This window comes from Carcharodon carcharias, chromosome 10, assembly GCF_017639515.1.
Source record: "Carcharodon carcharias isolate sCarCar2 chromosome 10, sCarCar2.pri, whole genome shotgun sequence".
Taxonomy (NCBI): Eukaryota; Metazoa; Chordata; class Chondrichthyes; order Lamniformes; family Lamnidae; genus Carcharodon; species Carcharodon carcharias.
The window spans coordinates 130630224-130653779 of NC_054476.1; the positions used below are offsets into that span (position 1 = coordinate 130630224).

The 23556-nt window shown below is 42.9% G+C and overlaps 1 protein-coding gene across 5 annotated transcripts in view; it reads left to right on the top strand.

Moving 5' to 3' along the window:
* mks1 (MKS transition zone complex subunit 1) overlaps nt 1-19172 on the top strand; it is a 117196-nt gene extending 98024 nt beyond the window's left edge. For 3 of the 5 annotated variants that reach the window (XM_041198261.1, XM_041198260.1, XM_041198264.1), the window contains 6 exons: nt 1827-1896; nt 6208-6315; nt 8534-8664; nt 12324-12406; nt 16328-16425; nt 17262-19172. In XM_041198261.1, the coding sequence (XP_041054195.1) occupies nt 1827-1896; nt 6208-6315; nt 8534-8664; nt 12324-12406; nt 16328-16425; nt 17262-17365 (594 nt within the window). In that variant the 3' untranslated portion in view covers nt 17366-19172. Of the gene's footprint in view, nt 1-1826; nt 1897-6207; nt 6316-8533; nt 8665-12323; nt 12468-16327; nt 16426-17261 lie in introns of those variants that run through there. The other 2 variants (XR_005944284.1, XM_041198262.1) reach the window with 2 other exon arrangements.
* The last annotated feature ends 4384 nt before the right edge of the window (nt 19173-23556 follow it).

The window sequence follows — 23556 nt, forward strand, 5'->3', positions numbered from 1 at the left end:
GGAGATGATTTCTGGTAAAGCACTTTGCTTCCAGTAACTTCTTATGTGACCGAGTTGCCTGGGGGCTAAACAATAGAAAAAGCATCAACAGGAAGTTTAATTATAGGGTGTAGAAGGAAAGTTCGGTTAAAAAGTTTAGTTTATAGTATAAGCATCTGTGCTTATTGTACTTTTAGTATCTTTAATGTAACTGACTATTTGTGATAGAGCATAGTTATTAGTGTTCATGTTCTTTGATTTTTTGAGTGGTAAAATTCTTTTGTTTTAAATTGTGAACCTTGCAAATTCATTCTTTTAGCAAATATATAGGTTTTTGGATTCTAAAAAAAAATCACGTTACTGGCCTCTGCTGAGATCATAATGTTTCTTATTCAGAGACGAGAGTGCTACCACTGAGCCTTAGCCAACATTTTAGATGCCTAGTCTGCAGAATGGTTTACAGAAAGATAAGTGCCAAGGCCCACAGGTTTAAAAGGGATTCCAGTGTACTTCACTTTTAATGGTTTCCGCCTGCAGTCTTTAGAAGAAAATCTTAAGTACTGTAAGTTAAAAGCAAGCCAGTGTTCGAGGAGATTCCACACTGCCCCCCCCACCTCCCCCACTCACTGTACTTGTCAGGGTCCTCAACCGTGTCCGACCCATCTCCCGCACCTCTGCCCTCACCCCTTCCCCTCCCTCCCAGAAACATAATAGGGTCCCCCTTGTCCTCACTTTTCACTCCACCAGCTCCCGCATTCAAAGGATCATCCTCTGCTATTTCTGCCAACTCCAGCATGATGCCACCAGCAAACACATCTTCTCCTCACTCCCCCAACAGCATTCCATAGGGACCGTTCCCTCCTTAACACCTTAGTCCACTCCTCAATTACCCAACTCCTCACCCCCTTCGCATGGCTACTTCCCATGCAATCGTAGAAGATGCAACAGCTGCTTTACCTCCTCCATCCTCACTGTTCAAGACCCCAAATACTCCTTTCAGGTGCTTCACTTGCACCTCCTTCAATTTGGCTTACTGCATTCACTGCTTCTAATGCGGTCTTCTCTACGTTGGGAAGTCTAAATGCAGACAGGGTGACCGCTTTGCGGAACACCTGCGCTCAATCCACAAGCATAACCCAGACCTCCCTGTCGCTTGCCGCTTCAACACGCCAGCCTGCCCTCATGTCCAAATGTCCATCCTTGGCCTGCTACCATGTTCCAGTGAAGCCCAACGCAAACAGGACAAACAGCACTTCATCTTCCAATTAGGCACTTTACAGTCTTCCAGACTTAACATTGGGTTCAACAACTTCAGACCATGAACTCTCTCCTCTCAACCCCTTTTAAAATCCAATTTTTATTTATTTTCATTTTTAAAAATTATTTTATTATTTTATTTATTTGTTCATTTTCTCGACCCTTTTTCCCCCAAACCCCTCCTCTCCCCACAGAGCCATCTGTCACTTGTTTTTATGTTGTGCTTTCACAGAGTGCTGACCCTTGTTCTGCTATTAACACCTTCTGCTATCTTACCTTTATGCCACTAACAGCACCTTCTTTATTGTTTACCACTCCCTTTGTCTTGTGTCCATGATATCTTAGTCAATCTCTCCTGAACTCCTACTTGACCCTGCCCTTACATTTTTGTTCCACCATATAGAGTATATAAGTACATCACGTTTTTACTTCTCTTTAGCTCTGAAGCATACAAATTTGAAACTCTGTTTCGCTCTCCACAGATGCTGCCAGATCTGAGTTTTTCCAGCATTTTCTGTTTTTATTTAAGCTGTAAAGCATTAGTGCTGAGTACTATATCTTGTTGTAATTACTGTTATTATTTTAAATAGGAGAATGTGGCCTATTTTTCTTATCCATTCAACTTTGAAATGGCCTTAAGAAGTGAAGATCAACCTGAGGGTGAGTTTCCCATTTTCCTTTTGAAGCAACAGACCTCTCTGATATCAGATGTGATCTTAGAAATTCCACCTGTGTCAACATGCTAAGATGCCCATCTCAATTTTACTTTGGTAATTTTAAGGGTTTCCTATTTCTGTAAAATTGTAGAATGCTCCCCAATCTGTTATGTACACGGACAGTTACATAAACTCTTGGGTTGTATTCTTTTCTGTGAAGGCTCCAGTGCATCTAGTTCTTCCCCAATCCCCAATTCATTCTCCCCACAGAACGCATGCCTTAGATGGTGATCTCTGAGCCTCTATTACTGCTACCAATTTGACCTTTGAAAGGATTGTTGATTGGGGAGTAGCTGGTTCCTTCACTTTCGCTGGATCGAAATCCTTGAACTCCCTCCCTAACAGCACTGTGGGAGTACCCCACCAGATGAACTGCAGTGGTTCAAGAAGATGGCTCACTACTGCCTTCTCTCAAAGGGTAATTAGGAATGGGCAATTAATGCTGGCCTTGCCGGTGATGTCCGCATCCTATGAAGGAGTTTTAAAATTATTTATTTTGTGTTTCCAGCTCTATACACTTCATGTCAACAGAACTAGCATCATCAGGAAGGTGTAGCTGGGGGTGGCAGGAGAAATGGAGGAACAGTTACCCTAGGCTGCTGCCTGTACAATGCAATAATTCATTTTGGGACTTGCAATGCTTTATACTCTGGCACAGAAGATACTAAACCAAATTACTCTTTCAGTATCACAGATAGCACTCTGTAACCAAATACCAAATGAAGGAGAGCAACCTTGGGTCACTGATGTTCAGATCTTCTTTCCCTACAAATTCTCTTTTTCATCTCCAGTCACCTTACAGGACCACTGGGCCTGAAGCAATGCTGTACCTCATCCAAATAGACAACATTTTGATGAGATGTAATTATATAGCAATTGGAAGTAGCAATTCTGACTGATTTTTCAATTTATTATTTTCCCTTATGCTCCTGTTGTGGGAAACTTACTGCCATCCCAGCTATAGACTAGGGATCCTTCCTGAACTCGGTATGTTGCAGAAATTAAAGAGGGTAGGGTAGAAAATTTTCCAATGAAACTTGACCCCATAGTTGTGTGTCTAATGGTCAGCAAACTTACAGCCGTCTGCTGTAGGTCAGAGGATCTACAGCTCTGTATCTGTCCTCAAGTGCTACATATCAAACTGGAAGGAACTGTGATCACTTCACAATCCCTACACTCACGTGATCTCTGAATGAAAGGGTACATGAATAATTACCACTAATAGCTGGTAAATCATCTTTCATGTCATGTTACTCACTTTTTTGTATAGAAAAATTGCAGGTCAACTGCAGTGGGGCTCAGTCAAATACATACAAGGTGCTTAGATGTTCCCTGTTAACTTGAAAATATTTAAACCAAAGAGTTTAATGCTATGAGCTGAAATGACATTGAACTCAAGAATGCAAAGTATTTCAGATTCTGCTTACTTCATCTCTCGTGTTATGTTTCTTGGTACCCTTGAGGTTGAATCGCTTGAATTTTGAGATAAACTATCAACATCTTTAGATGTCTTTTGGGATACTGAATATTAAAGGAAAGATGTCAATGTTGAATTGTGGATTTTTTGTGACATGCTGTGTCAAACATGTGCAAACCCAACCAAATGTTTAAGTGTGTTCAAACCAAGCCACTGATGATCCGCAGGGGTCGGTTGTTTTATTAGTCAGATACGGAGTGCACACTCTCTCATTATAGTAGGGCACCTTATTTACATAATTGCCAAAAGCTTGGATACTAGCTGAGAACCTTAGAGGATAACTCGAAGTTTAGTTGGCAGAAACTGTGCCACATACCATCACAGAGCGCCAGAAAATTTTCTGCTGCTTGTCTACCCTACCTTTTAGGACATTGGTTTGCCAGTTATCTGAAGCTGAATGGCAAGAACCAGTGTCTCCATTTAACTTGCCAGTTCCAAATAGTGAGCCAGAAAATCATTCATAGTGCCTGAGAGTACTGCTTTCCTACCTACAGCGAGACATCAATTACCAAGTCTGCTGTGGAGGGTTTTCTTCGATCCAGTCTTCCATTGATTGCAGAAGTACCTTGAATCCAACAAGAGCCTGCTTAACTCCCACACCCCCTCCCGTTCCCCCAGCCTTGAATGGTTATCATTGTGTATGAATGGATTATCGGTGTAACATTTTACACCCAGTGTCAGTATCTGAGGTAACCCTCTGCTGCTGAGGTGACTTTGACTATAAGGTTAAATTTTGTTTAAAACCTCTCCAGTAATTAGAGGCAAGGGCTAATTTGATATTAAAAATTGCCTTTTTCAAATTTCCTCCCAGCTGTACTAAAGACGCCGACTTGTGTAATTTCCTCCCCTCCTAAAGACGCTGACTCTTGTCATTTCCTCCCCCCTCTAAAGATGCTGACTCGTGTCATTTCCTTCCCCCTAAAGGCGCTGACTCTTGTCATTTCCTTCCCCCTAAAGGCACTGACTGGTGTCATTTCCTTCCCCCTAAAGGCGCTGACTCGTGTCATTTCTTCCCCCTAAAGGCGTTGACTCGTGTCATTTCCTACCCCCTAAAGGCACTGAATCATGTCATTTCCTTCCCCCCCAAAAGGTGCTGACTCGTGTCATTTCCTTCCCCCCCTCCGAAAGGTGCTGACTCATGTTGTTTCCTTCCATCCCGAAAGGCGCTGACTTGTGTCACTTCTCTCAGGCACTCTTGATCTCGCATGCTTTCTCTCTCTCTCTCTCTCTCTCTCTTGCGCACACGCCTCTCTCTCGCGCACTCGCGCTCTCTCTCTCGCGCTCTCTCTCTCGTGCTCTCTCTCTTGCGCTCTCTCGCGCTCTCTCTCTCGTGCTCTCTCTCTCGCGCTCTCTCTCTCGCGCGCTCTCTCTCTCTCGCACTCTCTCTCGCGTTCTCTCTCTCTCGCGCTCTCTCTCGCGTGCGTGCTCGCTCTCGCGCGCTCTCAGCCTCACGCTCGCCCCACCCAAATACCTCTGTTTTTCCCTCGCATTCTCAGTGCCGCTGGTGTTCACTGCTGCTTCAATCACAACCTGTTTCTCTCCCACCTTTGCTGCTCACTAGTGAGCCTATGAGGAGCAAAGGTGGGAGAGAAACTGGCTGTTATTGGAGGAGCAGTCTCTTGCAGATGTTCAACTTCACTTCCCTGTCTGACTGACATTTTGAACACTGGTTCCGGAGGTCACGGTAGAATGTCTTCGGGGGCCACTATGTGGCCTGTTGGACAAGCCTGAGCTTGGGAATATGTGCTGTTAAGCCGTTTAACCACAGGTAATATTAAAGCTAGATCCAGCCCCGTTTGAGATCCGCTCATGATGTCTTCCTGTAGCGGTCGCTAAGTAATAAGTAGAAAAGGGAACAACAGCTGGCATCCCTCCTTCCTGATCCTGAATGTCAAAAGCCGGTTGTGGTCTCCCTACCGCAGCCCTAACTCACCATAATGATTTTCTTTATTTCTGAAAAAAAAAGCTCCGTGAACTGATTCCGAAAGAGTTTAGAGGTACGTAATGGTGAGGAAATCAATCGGTCCTTCTGGCTGATCCTTCATAAAAACCCTATGATTTTCTTTCATTACAGTAATAGCCTCTTGAATGACTTGCGAGCTTTGCCTCTGCTACCCTACCTATTCCCCAATCCAGGTATTCATTTTGTATATCGCCTCCCGATGTCAGTCCTGAACTTGCCTTTTCTTCTTTTGTTCTTGTGTCACCTCTTCCTGGAGTTTTATTTGTAATAATGCTCAAGGTTAACCTTGTCCTTATAGAATGATGAATACAGCCTTATTGTGTATAGCAACAATAATAAACAAATACTTGGGGCAATACAAATTCGGAGTAGTAGGCTATTTGGCCCCTCGAGCCTGCTCTGCCATTTAATACGATCAAGACTGATGTGATTTTAACCTCAACTCCACATTCTCGCCTACTGCCACTAACCTTTCACCCCCTTGCTTATCAAGAATCTATCAATACAATGTCAAAATAACTCTTGACATTGTGATGCCTCTCTTTAATCCACCTTTCTCCAAAGCCAATAAGTACATACTTGCCCATTTATGATAGGAAGGTTATTTTTTTCTGTTGTATTTTTAATTGTGTTCCCCCATTTCCTTATGTGAAGCTCACCTGTATCTTAATGCTTCCCAGCCCCTTGTGGAAGGATCCCTCATTTCTCGCTACATCCAATCCCTTGTGTATCTCAGCACCTCAGCAACATCACATCAGTAAGAGTGAGGGATGTTTAAGTCCTGTTCTGAGTCCAATATTTTTTGGATTTTGCAGGTTTCCTGCCGCAATGGCCTGTGCTTTATTTTGGGGTACACTCTAGTGATTTCTGGCAGAGATGCCGCATTGAAGGATACGGCTACATCAGAATCCCTGACAGTCCTGGTAAGAAAGCATCTCCTAATCTGAACCAAAATCAGAAAATGCTGCAACACTCAGCAAATTAATTGTTCTGAAGAAGAGTTAAACCTGAAGCAGCAATTGGTATGCCTCTGTACAGATGCTGAATGTTTCCAACATTTTCTCCTCATGTCTGATTTTTTTTTTAGTAATTGCTCTTTTTTTGTGTTTCTAAAAAAAAATTATATGTTCCCCCTCCTTTTCCTCCTTGGCGTTGATTCCTGGTGGGGAACAGTTCTGTGATTGCCTGTAGTGCTCCTCTGCCATGCAGGTGTGGCCATTCTTAATCTGAGCCTGGACAGTGAGGTTGAAGGGATATTTAAGAATTGGTGAGCATCAGTGCCAAGTTCAGGTGGTCTTTTTGTGACCTCAATGAGCAGTATGGGAAGAAGGAAAACGAGACTTATTCCTGCCCTGCTTGAGATCAGCACAGGCTGCAAATTGAATTGATTTGCATGGCTGAGTCTGCACTGGGCTTGAGCTTAATGTCTTTGATGTCCTTCACCTCTCAACTCTGAACTTTCTGTTACCATCTCCACCTGAGATATTGGATTAGTATCTGTCCAGTACCAGCGCCCAGGACAACTTCCTTTACACTTTTTTTTATCTTTGCACAAGATGTACCTCTGCTCTGTGACTTCTCACAACTGTGCAGTTGAGAACTTGAACACATTGTGCTACCTGCCGATATCTCTGCCAGTCAAAATGCAGGGACTACGACCAATCAAGTTGCTCCAGCCTCTAAATCTTTATGATCCCCACCACAGTCATGACAACAAACCTAATGCAGTGATTGAGCAACAACAAATGAAGAGGGCACTCAGTAAAGTGCATACCTCTGCCATGTTGTGTTAACCCAACGTTATTACAATTACACAGCTCTCCTTGAGGCTTTTCCCTGCTTGGTTAATGTTCCGTAACTACAAAACTGAAAAAATATTTTTTTTTATTAAGAGCTTCTATCTTACTGAGGAGGCTTCATGCCAATCCACAACCAACAACTTGTTCCGAAAACTCTGCTCGGATTTTGACAGTTGTGACAAATTCCAGCACAGCAGTTGAGACAATCCATTCCAAAACAATCAACAACATTCTAAATTAAAAACAACCCACAACATTCTTAAAAACAAGGTCACTTTGCTCTTTCCCCCAATATTAATGGCTCCTTCAGAAATTTCCAGGATCTGGATCCCCATCTTCACCAAAAAGTAATCAGTTTGTTCTTGGACAATACCCTATCGGTGTACCAAGTTCCCTTGAAATCCAACCATTAGTTTTTGAGATACACAGAACTGTACCACCTAAAAGAACAAGGGCAGCAGATGCATGGGAACACCACCACTGCAATTTCCCTTCCCTGACTGGGAATTATATCACTGTCACTGGGTCAAAATCCTGGAACTCCCTTCCTAACAGCACTGTGGGGGTACCTACACCACATGGACTGAGCAGTTCAAGAAGGCAGCGCAGCATCGCCTTCTCAAGGGCAATTGGGTATGGGCAATTAATGCTGGTCTAGCCAGCGACACCCCATATTCCATGAAAGAATAAATAAAAAATAAAGCGTGAATGGTCATTTCAGTTACTAGGAAAAAGTTCAGGCTGATAAGTATTTATATATTTTGTGCTTATTGTGATAGCATTGGAGAATAGAACATTTTATTTTCATTATCTGTTGTCAGCACTGAAGTCCTATGTCAAGTTCAGCACAGTTAGATGCAGAATGTAGCTCCTTTTACTCTGCCCCCAGTAGCATCCCTTAGCAACCTTAGAAGAACAGTATCAACTGCACCGTATGGCGTTATTTGGTTTCCCACACTAGCTGGCTGTGGTCTCTAACTGAGGTTAAAAAAAGATGATTATCAACTGATAGTTTTGTGATGTGGGTTCACATGAAGTGTGAATTGGATTGATACTACCCAAACTCAGCACTCATAGCTCATGTGTCAGGATCTGAAAAAAGATTCACATTTTGAATATTATCCAAGACCCCTGCAGCCTGAGTAGTTTTTCAGTATTTTTAACTTTAGATTTTCAGTCTCTTGCCTCATTTTATGATGGGTCCTATCATCCCAACTGTCTGCGCTGGAATTGAAGCCAGATACCAGATGTGAAAGGTTAGTGACTAGAGTTACTTGCTACCCCATATGTCTGCTTTTTGTTTAATGTAGGCCCTAATGGTGCAACCTTTTTTTGTTTTCAGGTAGCTACACACTGACATGCCAGACCTGGAGACCAATCCTCCCTGGAACATCAGAAATGCAGAGATTTTTTGTTGGTGGCTTCCATGAGCTTGAAGATATGACTTACATCCGGACCCCAAGCACATTCAAGGTAGGTGTGAAAATTACTGGAGGGGATGTGAAATTTTCAATCAGCAAAAATAGGCCCCCTCCCCCCACACTCACTCAGATTGTAAGTTCACCCTGCATAGTTCTGAACTGATGAGCAGGAAGATCCTAGTTTGGATCCCTTGTCTGTGCTGCAGCAATGAATTTCAGCAAGATTTTGCTTGGGTTGCTAGAGTCCACTCATTCTCCTAGGCGAGGGAAAAGAAAAATCACCTTTAATTCCTGCTCCTGTTTGCTATCCAGCAACCCTTGCTGGAGAAAAGTTGCGGTGTAGGCTAGCTGTAGATGGATTGGGTTCGACTCTGTAGATGTCCACAATCATGGCTCAGATTGCCTTTTGGGTGCCATACCAAACGGCAGATGGTGCCTTCAGTGGAAAAAGGAAGAAAATGGACTGCAAAAATTAAGAGAAAAAATCTATGAAAAATTCCAATCTGCTCAAGAAGAGCCAATTTCTGGACTCAAGTGGTTTGTAGTTAATGCAGGCCATCGATTTGATTTGTTATGCAGAAGGGACATTCCAATTACTGGTACCTATTTCTGTGTTGGACTGCTGGTCTGCTTCTGCTCAATGCCTGGCTTCTAGTTTGCACTTTTCCCACTCTGTTCATCGGCTTCAAGCTTCGATGAATTTTTCAAGCTCATTTATGGTTGATAGCTTAAGCCTTGCATTTATTCTTTTTATCTTAATTTTACTGTTAACTTCTTTTAGAAAAAGATGTGCAGGATTCTGGGCATGAGATTGAAAGTTTCATCAAAGTCTGGTGCAGGTGTGTGAGGTAAGGGGATAAAGGCTGGAAAGAAAACCAAGAGCATTAAAAGTGGCACCTGGTGGCTGGGAAGGAGACTAAGGAATAAAGGAATTTATGGAAGTTCCGCAACATGGCAGGAGAGAAAATAAATCTAAAATGCACAAGGGAAAGAACAGCAAGGAAGAGGAACTAAGAGAAGGAAAAGAGGGGAATCTGATAAAAGGTCATTTTTAAAGGGATGAAAGGATTCCGAAGAACAGTCATATTGGACTCAAAATATTATCTCCTGTTTCTCTCTTCACAGATGCTGTCAAATCTACTGAGCTTTACCGGCATTTTCTGTTTTAATTTCAGGTCTTCTGCATCTGCAGTATTTTGCTTTTATTTTTAAGGAGATTTGGGCAGGGGGAACTCCTGTGATATGTACCGGATAGGACATAAGTAAGTGTCAGCAATTGATTCACTGGAGATGCTGTGATCAGTTGCTGCAGTGGAATCAGGGCTGTTTCACTCCTCCAGGAACATGGCTACTTGCTGGCGTGCGAGTAAGTGCACAGAGATCAGCCCAGTCATGAGTGCTGAGCATGTACTCACTGCTGGTATTTGGAGCATGCACCTGCCAGAGCTGGAAGCACAGCAGTATAATGTGTGCCATCTCTCCAATATCTGTCAGAGCTGCCAATATGGAACATGACCATGAGACACCAGTTGTGGTATTTGGTCAGACAGTTTGGCCTCTGTGAAACGTGAGAGTTTGCAGGGTGGGGGGTTGGCAAGGTGATCCTAAGAGAAACCGTTTCATTCCTGATTACTGAATCCTTCACTGTCATTCAATTAGTGCCATGGGTCATCCCAGATTAGTTGTAATGGATTATGGGGAATCACTAAGTAGGATTGGTCTGACTTTGGGGTCTGCTTACATGTATGCTAGAATTTATTCCCAGATGTTGGAGATCTGCATACTGAAAATAAATGGGATGTAAATTCTACCCTTCATTCAGTTCAGGCAATTATTGAGTAGAGATGGTGTAATTTGTTCCCTTCTGTCTGGCTCTTAATAATAAAAGCATTTCAAACCAACAAAGGTTTATCTTGAAAAGCAATTACCTGATGTATTGATATGGAAGGGTGGGGTGGGGAGGTAGGGAGCGTGGAGAAAGAAGAAATGGTGTGTCATGCAAAGTATCAACGTAACTGTATAAGGACCTTATTGTGGATGTATCGTTTGACATTGACTAGTTTTGACTGAAAGTTGATTTACAGATGGCAATACCCTGCCCCTTCTGGAAGTCTCCCTGCCTTGCTACATGTTCCACTTGTCCAAACCACTGTGATGGTAGTGTCACCCTCCCTTTGCCTGATCCCATCTCCTTGAGTACTTCTCTTTTTTTCAAACACCTCACCTTGATTCACCCCGTTTCCTCTTTAAAATCTTCAATGTCTACCCTCCCCAAGATCACCCCGTGTTTCTCTCTGAGATATCCTCCGTTCTTTACTCCCTCAACTAAGCAACTCCTCATCCTTGGTAAGGTCTCTCCTTGCCCTGTCTCCTCTGATTCACTGCCCTCCCTAAACTACTACTTGCACCTCCTCCCCACTTTTCATCCTTCTGCACCTCTGCGTTGTCAGACTGCTGGCGTGGAAAAAAGTTTGGAATTGGAGGAGGCACCATTTCCTCCTGCTAACCATTCAGAAGACCAAAACAAATACCTTCAATAACTTCTTGCAATAACTCCATCTCCCTCCTCAATCACTGTCTCAAGTTAAACCAGTCTGTTTGCAACCTCATTATATACTATTCCAAGCTGAGCTCCATATCACAAAGACAGCCTAATTACACCTTCATAACATGTTCCAAGCCCTACTTCAATCTATTTGTTGAAACCCTCATTCATGTCTTGGTTATCTCCTGATGACTTGATTATTTCAATGCTCCCTTGGACTGTCCCGCAGCTACCAACCTCATTGGCGGGTGATGGATAGCTGGAACAATCTCGAGATGAGGCTAGCTGCAAATAAACACAAGCACTACTTCAGCAACAATATGTTTAGGGTGGGGTGAGGTAGATGGTAGTGCCTCTACATCATTCAAAACATCCATGACACCCACTTTACAGCAGCTGTGACATGGCGAGCAAGGAATTCCTGCCCTACCACAACAAAATCCTTCAACGGTGGATCAGCTGATGGCTGCGAATGCAGAGGGTTGCAAAGGGCCTTGGCCTTAATTATACGTCTGATCATTGCAACCCGGTAATGCCCTGCCAAGACAGTGTGGGGCCTGCTGTGCTACAGGCCTCCACTCTAAAAGACACCATGCACAGGCCCGTCTACAGATGGCAAAATATCCTCCAGTCTTAGTAAACTTTGGCTCATTTCAAACTCTAACCATATCTCGTCCTGCACCAAATCCTCCTCACCCCTGTCCTGACTGAGAATTAGCTCCATTCCTCAACATTCCAGGTTTAAAATTCTCATCCTCATGTTTCAGTCCCTTTGTTTCCTCAGTCCTCCCCATCTCTGTAACTTTCTCCTGCGCTACAACCATGCTCCCCACTAAACTGTTCATTCCTCTGATTGTGACCTAAAACAGTCTTTGGACAATGTTATGTTGCCACGATTTATTTGCCCCTTCTAATATCACCTTTTTTTGGCTCATTGTTCATTTCATGCATCAATGGACTGCCTTTGCAACATTTCTCTACATTAAAGGCACTCTATAAATTCAAGTTGTTAACGAGGGAAGGGGGAAGATGTGAAATGTGAACAATTAACATAACCAGAAAAGGATGATGTGAAACATGAAGGATTGATGTGATTGGGTGGCGGGAGGATATGGAATGTGACCAAAGCATGTGAGATGAAATTAAGTTATCGTATTTACATTCAGGGAGAGAGATTGAGTCGATTTGGTTTCAGAACGGAAACCACAGGAACTGTTACCATCAAGTTTCATTGCATGCAACAATGCAGGTGAGTGAACCTGAGATGTCTGGACACCAGAAGAAGTGGGTGACTAGAGTCAGTGGACCATGTGAGTGATGTTTACCAACTGGGAATTGTTCACCTGTTTTATCCCTGTTCACCTCCCCAGGTATGACCTAGGAAGTTATTGATGGAGCATGTGGACTGAGGTATCCAGTCACCAGTCGGACTGAGTAACCTGAGCGGTGATTTGGTGGGCTTGGGTGGAGATATTCCCATGAATGTAGTCTGAAAAATTAAGAGCAAGCAGGGATATAATTTTTAAATTTAGCAAAACATTTTTTTAAGGCCTCCCTCTGTAATAGTTGGGTAAGGCACAGCTCTGTGAAACTGAGCTTTGCAAATCAGGAGATGCCAGATACAGGAACTGATCTGTATTGAGACAATGAGCTGGTGCACCGAGGGTGTGTTCCACATGTGGAAGTCGGCTTTAATTTGCGGGCTTGCCATCAGTGCGCACCCGATAATATAGTAAATGCTGCGAATTAGCAGCAAAACCGTCATCTTGCCCAATGAATGCTGGAGGGTGGGGATGTCCAGTCTCTAAGGCTGCAGGCTGTGACCCTAACGACCAGCTATTTAAAGGGCCCCCTGAGACAGGACAGTGTCAGGTGACCAATCAGATGATCAGTCGAGTGCATCTACTATACAAAATGAACACTTGTGCATTTTCCAGTCTGGCTAAGTAAGTCAGCTTAAATTTTAGCTAATCTCTGCCAACCATGTCAATCTTCATAGGTGGCAGAAATTTTAAAAGTTAGCAAGTCTCCAATGTTTTGACATTGAGGAGTTGTACATTTATTGCATATTTCCATGCACAGATATCTGTTCCATTGGACTGAGGGGAGAAGTGACCCCAGATTCAGTGAGGGTGCTCTTCTGCGTGCAACATATGATTGACGTGACGTTGATGCTGAGTGCTGGGAAAAGGAGGGTCAAGAGTTCACCAAACCCCTTATGTAGCAGTGGCAAGACATACTGTAGAAACCTTGCCATATTAAGGCATCTCTGGTGTCATGGCCATCCACTCGATCACGGCCAGGGCCATCAGGAGCATCACTGTGGTCCTCAGTTCATCACCCTTGTCCTCAGTGGATTGGCCCCCATCTGGCAAGTCGTCATCTTCCAGGGCATCTCTCTGGCAGGCAATGTTATGGAGCACACAGCAAGCCACGACCGTCAGGGACACGTGAGGGGGAGTAATTTAATGCACCTCCAGATCTGTCCAGGCATTGGAAGCACATCTTTAGGAGACCAATGGTCTGCGTCACTATGGCCCTGGTGCTGGTGTGGCTCTCATTGTACCTCTTCTCTGCGTCAGTCCTGGGTAACCTCACAAGCCTCATTGGCTATCTTTTCAATCTTATCACCTAGTAGCCAACCGCCCCCCCCCCCCCCCCCCCCCCCCCCCCCCCCCCCCCCCCTCCCTGCCGCCCGCAAAACCACCACCACCACCACCAAGGAATCCAGGCTTGTGAGAAGGTCTGGAACCTGAGAGTATCTAAGGATGTATGAATCGTGATTGCTGCCTGGGTACCTGGCACACGCTTGCAGTACCTGCCAGATGGTTTCACACCACCTGCAGATTGATCGAGTGGAAGCCCTTTTGGATTATGGTGCTTGACTGTCCAGCAAGAGCCTTAATGGCTATGTGCATGCAGTCAGTGGCTTTTGCGCTCTGGGGAATCGTTGCAAATCCTCAGGCTCTAACTATTTGACTTTGGACATTCTGCAAGAAGGAGATGCAATTCCCAGCCCTTCAGAACATTGCATCTGTGTATGTTTTGATGCAATGGTGTGCAGCAGGCTGTGTTATCCCACTGAGGCTTCCTGGAATGAGCCTGTTGCGAAGAGATAAAGCACCATTGTCACCTTCAATGCAACAGGCATCAGGTGGCCCCCAAGGCGGTTGGATGAGATCTCCTCTGTGAACATCTGCCTTAGGGATGTCACAATCACCCTTGAAAGCCTGAGTCTTCTGCACTGTGTCTCACTCAGTTGCAGGTTGTTGAATCACTGCCCCGTATACCCTTGGGGCAGCATAAGCTTGTCTGTGCCTCCGATGAGGGTTTCTGGTCTCCTTCTAACCATCTGGGCCTGGTGCTGCTCTGTCCTCTTCCTGAGGAACCACAGCATCTTGAGCTTCCCTTTGTTCCCCTGTCTCGCCCTACTCCTCCTCCTTCCCTCCTCCACCTCCTAATCCTTGTTTCCTCTTCATTGGAGGTTGTGCCTCCAGCTGAGACCACAATCCCCATCTGTCTCCAAGAGTTTTCACCCCTCAGCCCTGGGTTATGGACAGGAGAGTATTCAATGAACAATCAAAATACCCCTCTGAATGCAAGGAGATTCCTCCTCATAAGAAAAATCCAAAATGTCACTCAAATGAGCTGTCCTTGCAGTCAATTGAATTTTAACTGCAAAACTCTGGTCTCAGCTGCAGTTTTAAATCCCGTCCAAACAAGCTTGTCCTAAAAAAAAACGGATTCTCCACCTATTGTAAATCTCACCCTGAAGGCGTATTATTGCAGTAAGATGGGTAGTTCATTAGCTCAGTTGCCTTTTAAATTGATATTTAAATAACGCAAACGGGTTCCTGAATTTTTTTTGGAAACTGGCATGATGAAGTCGTAAACAGTGCCTGACGTCATCACAGCCCTTAATACACTCCATGAAGCGGGAAACGCTCCCGATTGTGGAGCACGTTATTCAGCCCAATATGTCAACCAGAAAAGTCATTAGGTCATTTATAATGGTGTTAACATCTTGGGCTAAAAAGGAAGAGGGAGCAGTAGATCAATTTCCCGATTGCTAATCAGAGTTCTGAAAAGTGGAGTTCTATTATTTGCATTCACAGGATATGCATTGCATTTATTGCCCACTGCTAATTACCTTAGCAATGGTGGTAGTGAGATGCCTTCTTGAATACAACTGGGTGGCTTGCCAGGCCATTTCAGAAGCAGTTAAAAGTCATTGGGTCATTACTTTGGGACATTGCTTTGGGTCTGGAGTCACATATGGATGAGACCAGGTAAGAACACCAGATGTTTTTCCCTAAAGGATATTGGTGAATCAGGTGGAATTTTAGGACAATCTAGTAGTTGCATGGTCAATTATAGATATTAACTCTTCTTTCCAAATTTATTTAATGAATTTAATTTAAATGCCCCAGCTTCCCTCTTGGGATTTGAATGTCTGTCATGGATCATTAGTCCAGTCTTCTGGATTACTAGTCCAGTAACATAACCACTATGTTATCGTACTCTTGAATGTATGGAGCTGTCAGGTGGGAGCAGCACAAGGCTCTGCTTGGATGGTCACCTATGATCCAATATCCTGCTGGCACTTGCTGTGTTGACTCACACATGAAGAATAGTCATTTCAACAAATCACCAGAGAGTGTCCATGGCTGTGGAATTGTAGGCCAGAAAGTGACTCCTTTGGGAGAGAAGGGAATTAAACTGGTGAGAACAAAAGGCCCTCCCATTTGAATGTATCCTTAGTGCATTCATGCACTGTAGACATCATGATGGTGTATGAGTATGTAATTTGTGGCCCGTTTCTCATATGGCCAGATCCATAATTTCTGTTGTGTTGTGAATCAAAATGCAGAGCTGATACTCGGCACTACCCCACAGAGTCAGCATGCTGTTCTCCGACTGATGCTCACCTCAACAGTGTCAGGTGCAGATGTCTGGGAGCAGGATGATGTGGGAGAGAAAATTCAGTAGAAAATGTAGCAAAGGAATAAAAATGATTCAATGTTGTAAATGAATTTGATAATGTCATTTGGGTAACTATCATGCTGGCAATCTACTGAGGCAGTGGAGGTGAATAGATGCCATGTTTGTTTAAATTGAAGTTTGTGCTGTGTGTGAGTGAATCTATTGAGTTTGTGTTGTGTTTTGATAGGGCTTTTCTTGATTCAAGCATGGCAAGGAAGAGATCACAGAATGTTCTGGAACGCATGGGAGGACTTTCTCATCAGGCCTCCCTCCACTCTGTGATAGGTATGTGATCACTAACATGCAGCCATATTACAAGACTGTGCATGTAGGCTAGATTGGAAGTTTGTTGCATAAGCATTTGATCAGTAGTGTTTATTCCTGACATGGGAAGCTACCGCTTAAATATCTGCTGGTTGCTTTGTTACCATTATATTGTGTGAGTGGTCTGTGCTTTGTTATTACACTGCTTTGTGTTACTAGTGTCTTTGCCCTGTTGGTATAAGGCACTGAGTATTCTGGGGCCTAGATAGAGCATTGTATTAGGAACTGTCCCATTTGTCTGGACCAAGGGGTTGAATTCTAGCTAGATTGGCTGGGGATTAGCCTCTTCTGCCTGCTGGCTGTAAGGCTCCGAGGCATTGTTGCTGCTAAGGTGCATGGCCACACAGTACCCTGGAAGGTATCACACAGGCCTTGTTCTGTGAAAAATAACGTGTGCACAGTTGCATAACAAAATTTAAAAGGACCGCACACTGAAAAAATGCCACCGTACAACAACATTTTAAATGAAACATTGGTCTCAGAGTAGATGAGTTTAGACAATCACAGTCAATCACAGTCCAGTTTCTTGTAGCCAGTGGCTCAGCACATGTCCTAAATTCGCACAAAATTGACAATCTTGCTCTGATACGTCTTAAGGGCTAGTGTGGGAAATGTAAAATGTCTGACTCCTGCAGTGGAAAGTATTCTCCTCAGGCTGGAGTGAAGCACCTTACAGCATTTTCCTTCCACTGTCTAAAAGAGTTCACTATGCTATTCGTGATTAGGTGGAAAGTAACAGTTTAAAAAGTTTCTTTTGAAGTTTTCAACATTGTATGCTTTGTCTTTTCTCCACACAGCGGCATTTGGGCGAGCTCAGCAGCGTATGCATGAAGCACGAGAGAACCTTTCAAAAGACTTGCTGCACACACATGTACCTCTGGAGCCTGAGTCAGCAACATAATAAGTCAATCTCAGTTGCACTGGCCCATAATGCTGTGGGCTGAGAAAGTAAACTGACCCAAATCCAATATACAGCATAATTGGAGGAACAACCTTAGGAGTTTGCATTCAATTTAATTAAAGCTGGAACAGTTTGCTGCTGCTTGGCTTTTCTGTGGTCAAGCTTTGTGAGTCTGCATATATTTCAAACAAAACTGTGAATGAAGTAATGCCTCATTGAGAGCTGTAGAATCAAAGTCAAACGTTTCTCAGCTGGACCGGTACTTGTACTATGCAAGATCACGTCTAAGTCATGGTAAAGAAGGGCAAAACAAGTCCAAGCTCAAATAAGCCATCCTGCAGGATATTCATTAACCTTTGACAACACTGCTAAATACATACTGAAGAAAATCCTTTACCCATGGCCCTAGGTTACAGACACTACTCTTTGTAGCATATATCTGCACGAAGCAGAAAGTATTAGCCTTGATTCCTGATTGGTGCTGAACTAGGCATTCTCATTAGTAGTGTGAGGGGCGCTACAAATGGCAAAACGACTTAGGTGAAGTAGGAAATTCAGATGGTTCTCCCTGCTGATTGCAGTCCAAGAATGCTTTGTGAAGATGGACTTGCATTTGAATGTTAGGTAAATACGATATTTGTCTTAGCTGTGATGCCTTTTGTGGTATGATGGCCTGCCAACATTCACATTCTGGGCTCACACCTGAAGAACGCCGAGTTGAGAAAGGTGACGGAAGGCTGTGGGCTCTTGGCAGTGCTGACAGAAGAGGAGGTGGAATAATTTACAATGGGCTGTCCAGAGCAAGGTATCCAATCAGAACACACATCTACCATGCTGGTTCATTTCTTGCTGTGCACTCACTTGGATTGCAGAACGTCTTAATGGTTGGAATTGTCGAACACTTACAATATATTTAACTGTACAATTAACAACCAAGCAGTGTAGAAAACCACTAAAGACTTGCAGCATCAGATAAGTCAAAAATTCAGAATCCTCCCCTTAGTATATTCTGACTCTTGTATACAGTTCAACCACTTAATTTGCCAAATACCTCTTGACTTTTCTGACCCTATCTACATTTAGTCATAGTCAGGGGAAGGTGGACCAAATTGCAAAATGTGATCCACAGAACACCAGTAAAAATCTCAATCTCTTTGAATAAATCAAATTCTGTTTTATGTCATTGCTAAATCAGTGATTGTGCCAATTAATCTATTTGCTTTACATATTTACACTTCCATATTTGGGTTAGGTCCAGAGAGAGCACTTTAAGCTGTGTAACATTGGGATGAAATAGTAGTGGGTGCAGGGCTCCTACTAGCGACAAGCTGAATTTGAATAGCCTGCTACCACTCCATCCAGCTTCCCAGATGGAGAATGACACAGCTATCAATGGATAGTATTCCTACAGGTGGACTGGACGAGAAGAAAATTGGCAATGAGAATTTTTTTTTTTAAGGTATTCCTAAGGTTCAAAAAGCTATGTCTTGACCTGCAAAAGGCACTCCGCCAGGCAGAGAATCCTACAAAGCCGTTGCAGTCTTGAATTATGTCTGTTTATTTTGCTCTTCATGTGAACAAAGTCTTGAACTGGATGAGAGGGGTTTTCTCCAACCTGTGGATAACAACGAGCTTTAGAAATGCAACAAAGAGAGACGATGTGTTCATGTAAAATCACTTATGAACAGAAACTCTGGTGTCACTTAGAGCTTTACTGTTAACATAAATATGCATAGAAGCTATATATTTCTCCTTTTAGCATAGAATCTAAGTTGTATCTCCTGTATTAAAACTTAATATAAACCTGGAACTGAAAGAAGGTCCTTAACTGTTAGAAAATTGAAGTACTGCCGACGCTGGAAATCTGAAATAAAAACAAAAAATGTTGGAAATTCTTTGTATTTTCAGCATTTTCTGTTTTTACCCCTTCCTACTAGCTTAGTGGGTGCTGTTGTTAGCCTTCCAGTGAGCCACTGTCTAATTCAATGACTGCTGAATTAGAGAAGGCCTTCAATCTTGAAATGTAACTCATCAACAAAGGAAATGTGTGTCTCTTTATACATCAGGTCAAACACTTCTAGGATGTCGGATAATGACTGAACCATCCAGAAACTGGTGATAACTCGGGAAATTGCACAAGTTCAGTAGTATGCATATGGGAAATTCTATAAACATGCCTAAAGTAAGAGCCAGGGAGTGAGTGGCTTAAAAGTTGCTCAAACAATACAATTGTTAATGTAGCTACAGTGGCCACCTTTTCAATTCACATCTGTAATGCACCGATACAGTGAAGTATCGAAACCACTGTTGGACAAAGCATTAGTACCAAAACCATCTTTCGTCACATTGCAGCAAACTTGTGCTGTTGTTCCTCTGCTGCTGTAGATTTGGCAAATTGTCATTTATATAAACAAAGCTGTTTTCTACCCTGTATGTACCATAACAAGTAAGAAAAGAACATGTACCATAACGAGAAAGAAAAGAGCCAGTAATGTCGAACACTTAGATGTTTCAATCTAGTTATATCCTGCCCAAATCTCTCTCTTCCTCCATTCCCTCCCCTAATTTTTTCTGAATAAGGTGTATCTTCACCTGAACCAAATCTCTCTTGCTATCTCTATCAAAAATGTTAAAAAGGCAACTCTAAAGTCACCATATCTGAATGCATGGAGCATTCACAATAAGATAGACAAATTAACAGCACAAATAGATGTAAATGGGTATGATATGATTGCAATTACGAGACACGGCTGCAGCGTGACCAAGACTGGGAACTGAATATCTGAGGGTATTAGATATTTAGGATGGATAGGCAAAAAGGAAATGGAGGTGGCATGGAGTTGTTAGTCAGGGATGAAATCAGTGCAATAGTGAGAGAGGCTAATAGTGCAGAAAATCTAAATGTAGAATCAGTCTGGGTGGAGCTAAGAAGCACCAAGGCATGGAAAACATTAGCGGGAGTTGTCTATAAGCCTCCAAACAGTATTGGTAAAGTTGGGGACAGCATTTAAACAGGAAATTAAACATGTAACAAGGGTGTGTCAGTAATCATGGGTGACTTTAATCTACATATAAACTAGGCAAATCAAATTAGCATTAATACTGTGGTGGATGAATTCATGGCATGTGTACAAGATGTTTTTTAGACCAATGTGTTGAGGAACTGATTAGAGAACAGGCAATCCTAGATTTGATATTGTGCAATGAGAAGGGGTTAATTAATAATCTTGTGCAGGTCCTTTAGGGAACAGTGACCATAACATGATAGAATTCTTCACAAGGATGGAAAGTGAAGTAGTCCAATCTGAAACTAGGGTCCTAAATCTAAACAAAAGAAACTACAAAGGTAAAAGCAAAATACTGCGTATGCTGGAAATCCAGAAATAAAAACGGAAAATGCTGGTAAAACTCAGGACTGGAAGCATCTCTGGAGAGAGAAACAGAGTTAAGGTTTCGAGTCCATACGACTCCTCTTCATCGTATGAAACATGAGTTGGCTAAGATAGATTGGGGAACTTCATTACAAGGCTGGGGATAAGCAATAGCTAATATTTAAGGAATGAATGTATGCATTGCAACAGTTATACATTCTGGTGCAAAAACACAACAGGAAAAGCAGCCCAACCATGGCTAACAAAAGAAATTAAGGGTAGAATTAGTTCCAAAGAGGAGTCATATACAGTTTCTAGGAAAAGTAGCAAGCCTGAGGATTGGGAGCAGGTTAGAACTCAGCAAAGTAGGACCAAGAGATTGATTAAGAGTGGAAAAATAGAGTATGAGAGTAAACTTGCAAAGAAAATAAAAGTGGACTGTAATAGCTTCTATAAGTACGTAAAAATAAAAACATTAGTGAAGACAAATGTTAGGTCCCTTACAGTCCGAAATGGGAGCATTTATAAAACAGAACAAGGAAATGACAGAATAATCAAACAACTACTTTGGTTCTGTCTTTATGGAAGAAGACACAAATAACTTTCCAGAAATGCTCGGGAACCAAGGGTCTAATGAGAAGGAGGAATTGAAGGAAATTAGTATTACTTAAAGAAAAATAGTGCTGAAGAAATGAATGGGACTGAAAACCAATAAATCCCCAGGGCCTGATGATCTACGTCCTAGGGTAGATACTGAAGGAGGTAGCTGTGGAAATACTGGATGCATTGGTTGTCTCATTCCAAAATTTTGTAGATTCTGGAACAGTCCCGACAGATTGGAGGGTGGCAAATGTAACCCCACTGTTTAAAAAAGGAGGGAGGGAGAAAATAGGGAATTACAGACCGGTTAGCCTATTAATAATAGTAGTATGTGATGACAGGACACTTAGAAAATATCAACAGAATTAGACAAAGCCAACATGGATTTATGAAAGGGAAATCATGTTTGACAACCTACTGGAGTTTTTTGAGGTTGTAACTAGCAGATAGATAAGGGAGAACCAGTGGATGTGGTGCATTTGGATTTTCAGAAAGCTTTTGATAAAGTCCCACAGAAGAGGTTAGTGTGTAAAATTAAAGCACATGGGATTAGGGGTAATATATTGGCACGGATCAGTGCTTGGGCCCTAGCTATTCACTATATATAACAACGATTTGGATGAGGGAACCAAATGTAATATTTCAGAGTTTGCTAACGACATGAAACTTGATGGGAATGAGAGTGGTGAGGTGGGTGTTAAGAGGCTTCAAGGTGATTTAGAAAAGTTGAGTAAGTGGACAAATACATGGCAGATGCAGTATAACGTGGCTAAACGTGAAGTTTTCCACTTTAGTCAGAAAAACAGAGTGGAAGAGCATTATTTAAATGGTGATACATTGGGAAATGTTGATGTACAAAAGAACCCAGGTGTCCTTGTACACCAGTCACTGAAAGTGAGCATGCAGGTGCAGCAAGCAGTTAAGAAGGCAAATTGTATGTTGGCCTTCATTACGAGAGGACTTGAGTACAGGAGCAAGGATGTCTTACTGCAGCTGTACAGGGCCTTGGTGAGACCACACCTGGAGTATTGTGTGCAGTTTTGGTCTCCTTACCTAAGAAAGGATATACTTGCCACAGAGGGAGTGCAGTGAATGTTCACCAGACTGATTGCTGGGATGGCAGGATTGTCATATGAGGAGAGTTTGTGCCAAATAGGCCTGTATTCACTGGAGTTTAGAAGAATGAGAGGGGATCTCATTGAAACGTATAAAATCCTGGCAGAGCTGTACAGAATGGGTGTAGGGATGATGTTTCCTCTGCATGGGGCAACTAGAACATGGGGTCGCAGTATCAGGATACAGGGTAGGCCATTTAGAACTGAGGTGAGAAATTTCTTCACCCGGAGTGGTGAACCTGTGGAATTCTCTACCACAGAGGGCTGTGGAGGCCAAGTCACTGAATATATTTAAGAAGGAAATGGATTTCTAGACTCTAAAGGCGTCAAGGTGAATGGGGAGAGAGCGGGAGTGGTGTTGAGGTAGAGGATCAGCCATGATTATATTGAATGGTGGAGCAGGCTCAAAGGGCTGAATGACCTAATCCTGCTCCTATTTTCCAAGTTCTATGTTTTTAACAGTGTTCCCTGCTCGATATATTTTGCTGTTTTTAGTAGAATGTAATATATTCTGGGGCTTGGTATGGAGGTAATGATAATTGTGGAACTGTGAGACTGGGGGAGACCGGAACCTAAGATGCACAAACATGTAACAGATACAATCGATGAAACATGCATACATAGCCTGTAAAATGAGTTAATTATCCTTCCTAAAAACTTTGAAGCAAATGTATATCCTTTTAAGTTTCAAGGACAAAGGATCAGATTTTCAAAGCCCTGATCAGGACCAAATGGAGGCGGGCCCAGAAAAATAATGGCTGCCGAATGGGCTGCCCTTCATTCCTGGCCACAGCCATTTCCATGAGGGGTAGGGGAAGGTCCCAGAACCTCCCTGCTCCTTTGAAGGAGGCAACTGACAACATTGTGGACTCATCGGCCCACCCCAGGTAATTTTTTTCATTTTCATGGAGGCAGCCAGACTTTAGCAGCTGTTGGGTTTTATATCAGCTGTGCGGAGGTGTGAACCATGGATTGGAGGCAGGAGAAGTTTAAAAGGTAAGTGAAATGTTTTATCTCCTTTACAGTTCTTCATGAAATGCTGTGGCATGAGTTGTAACTGTATTCATTAAGGTAAGCTATGACGTGATTGGAAAATGTAACTACC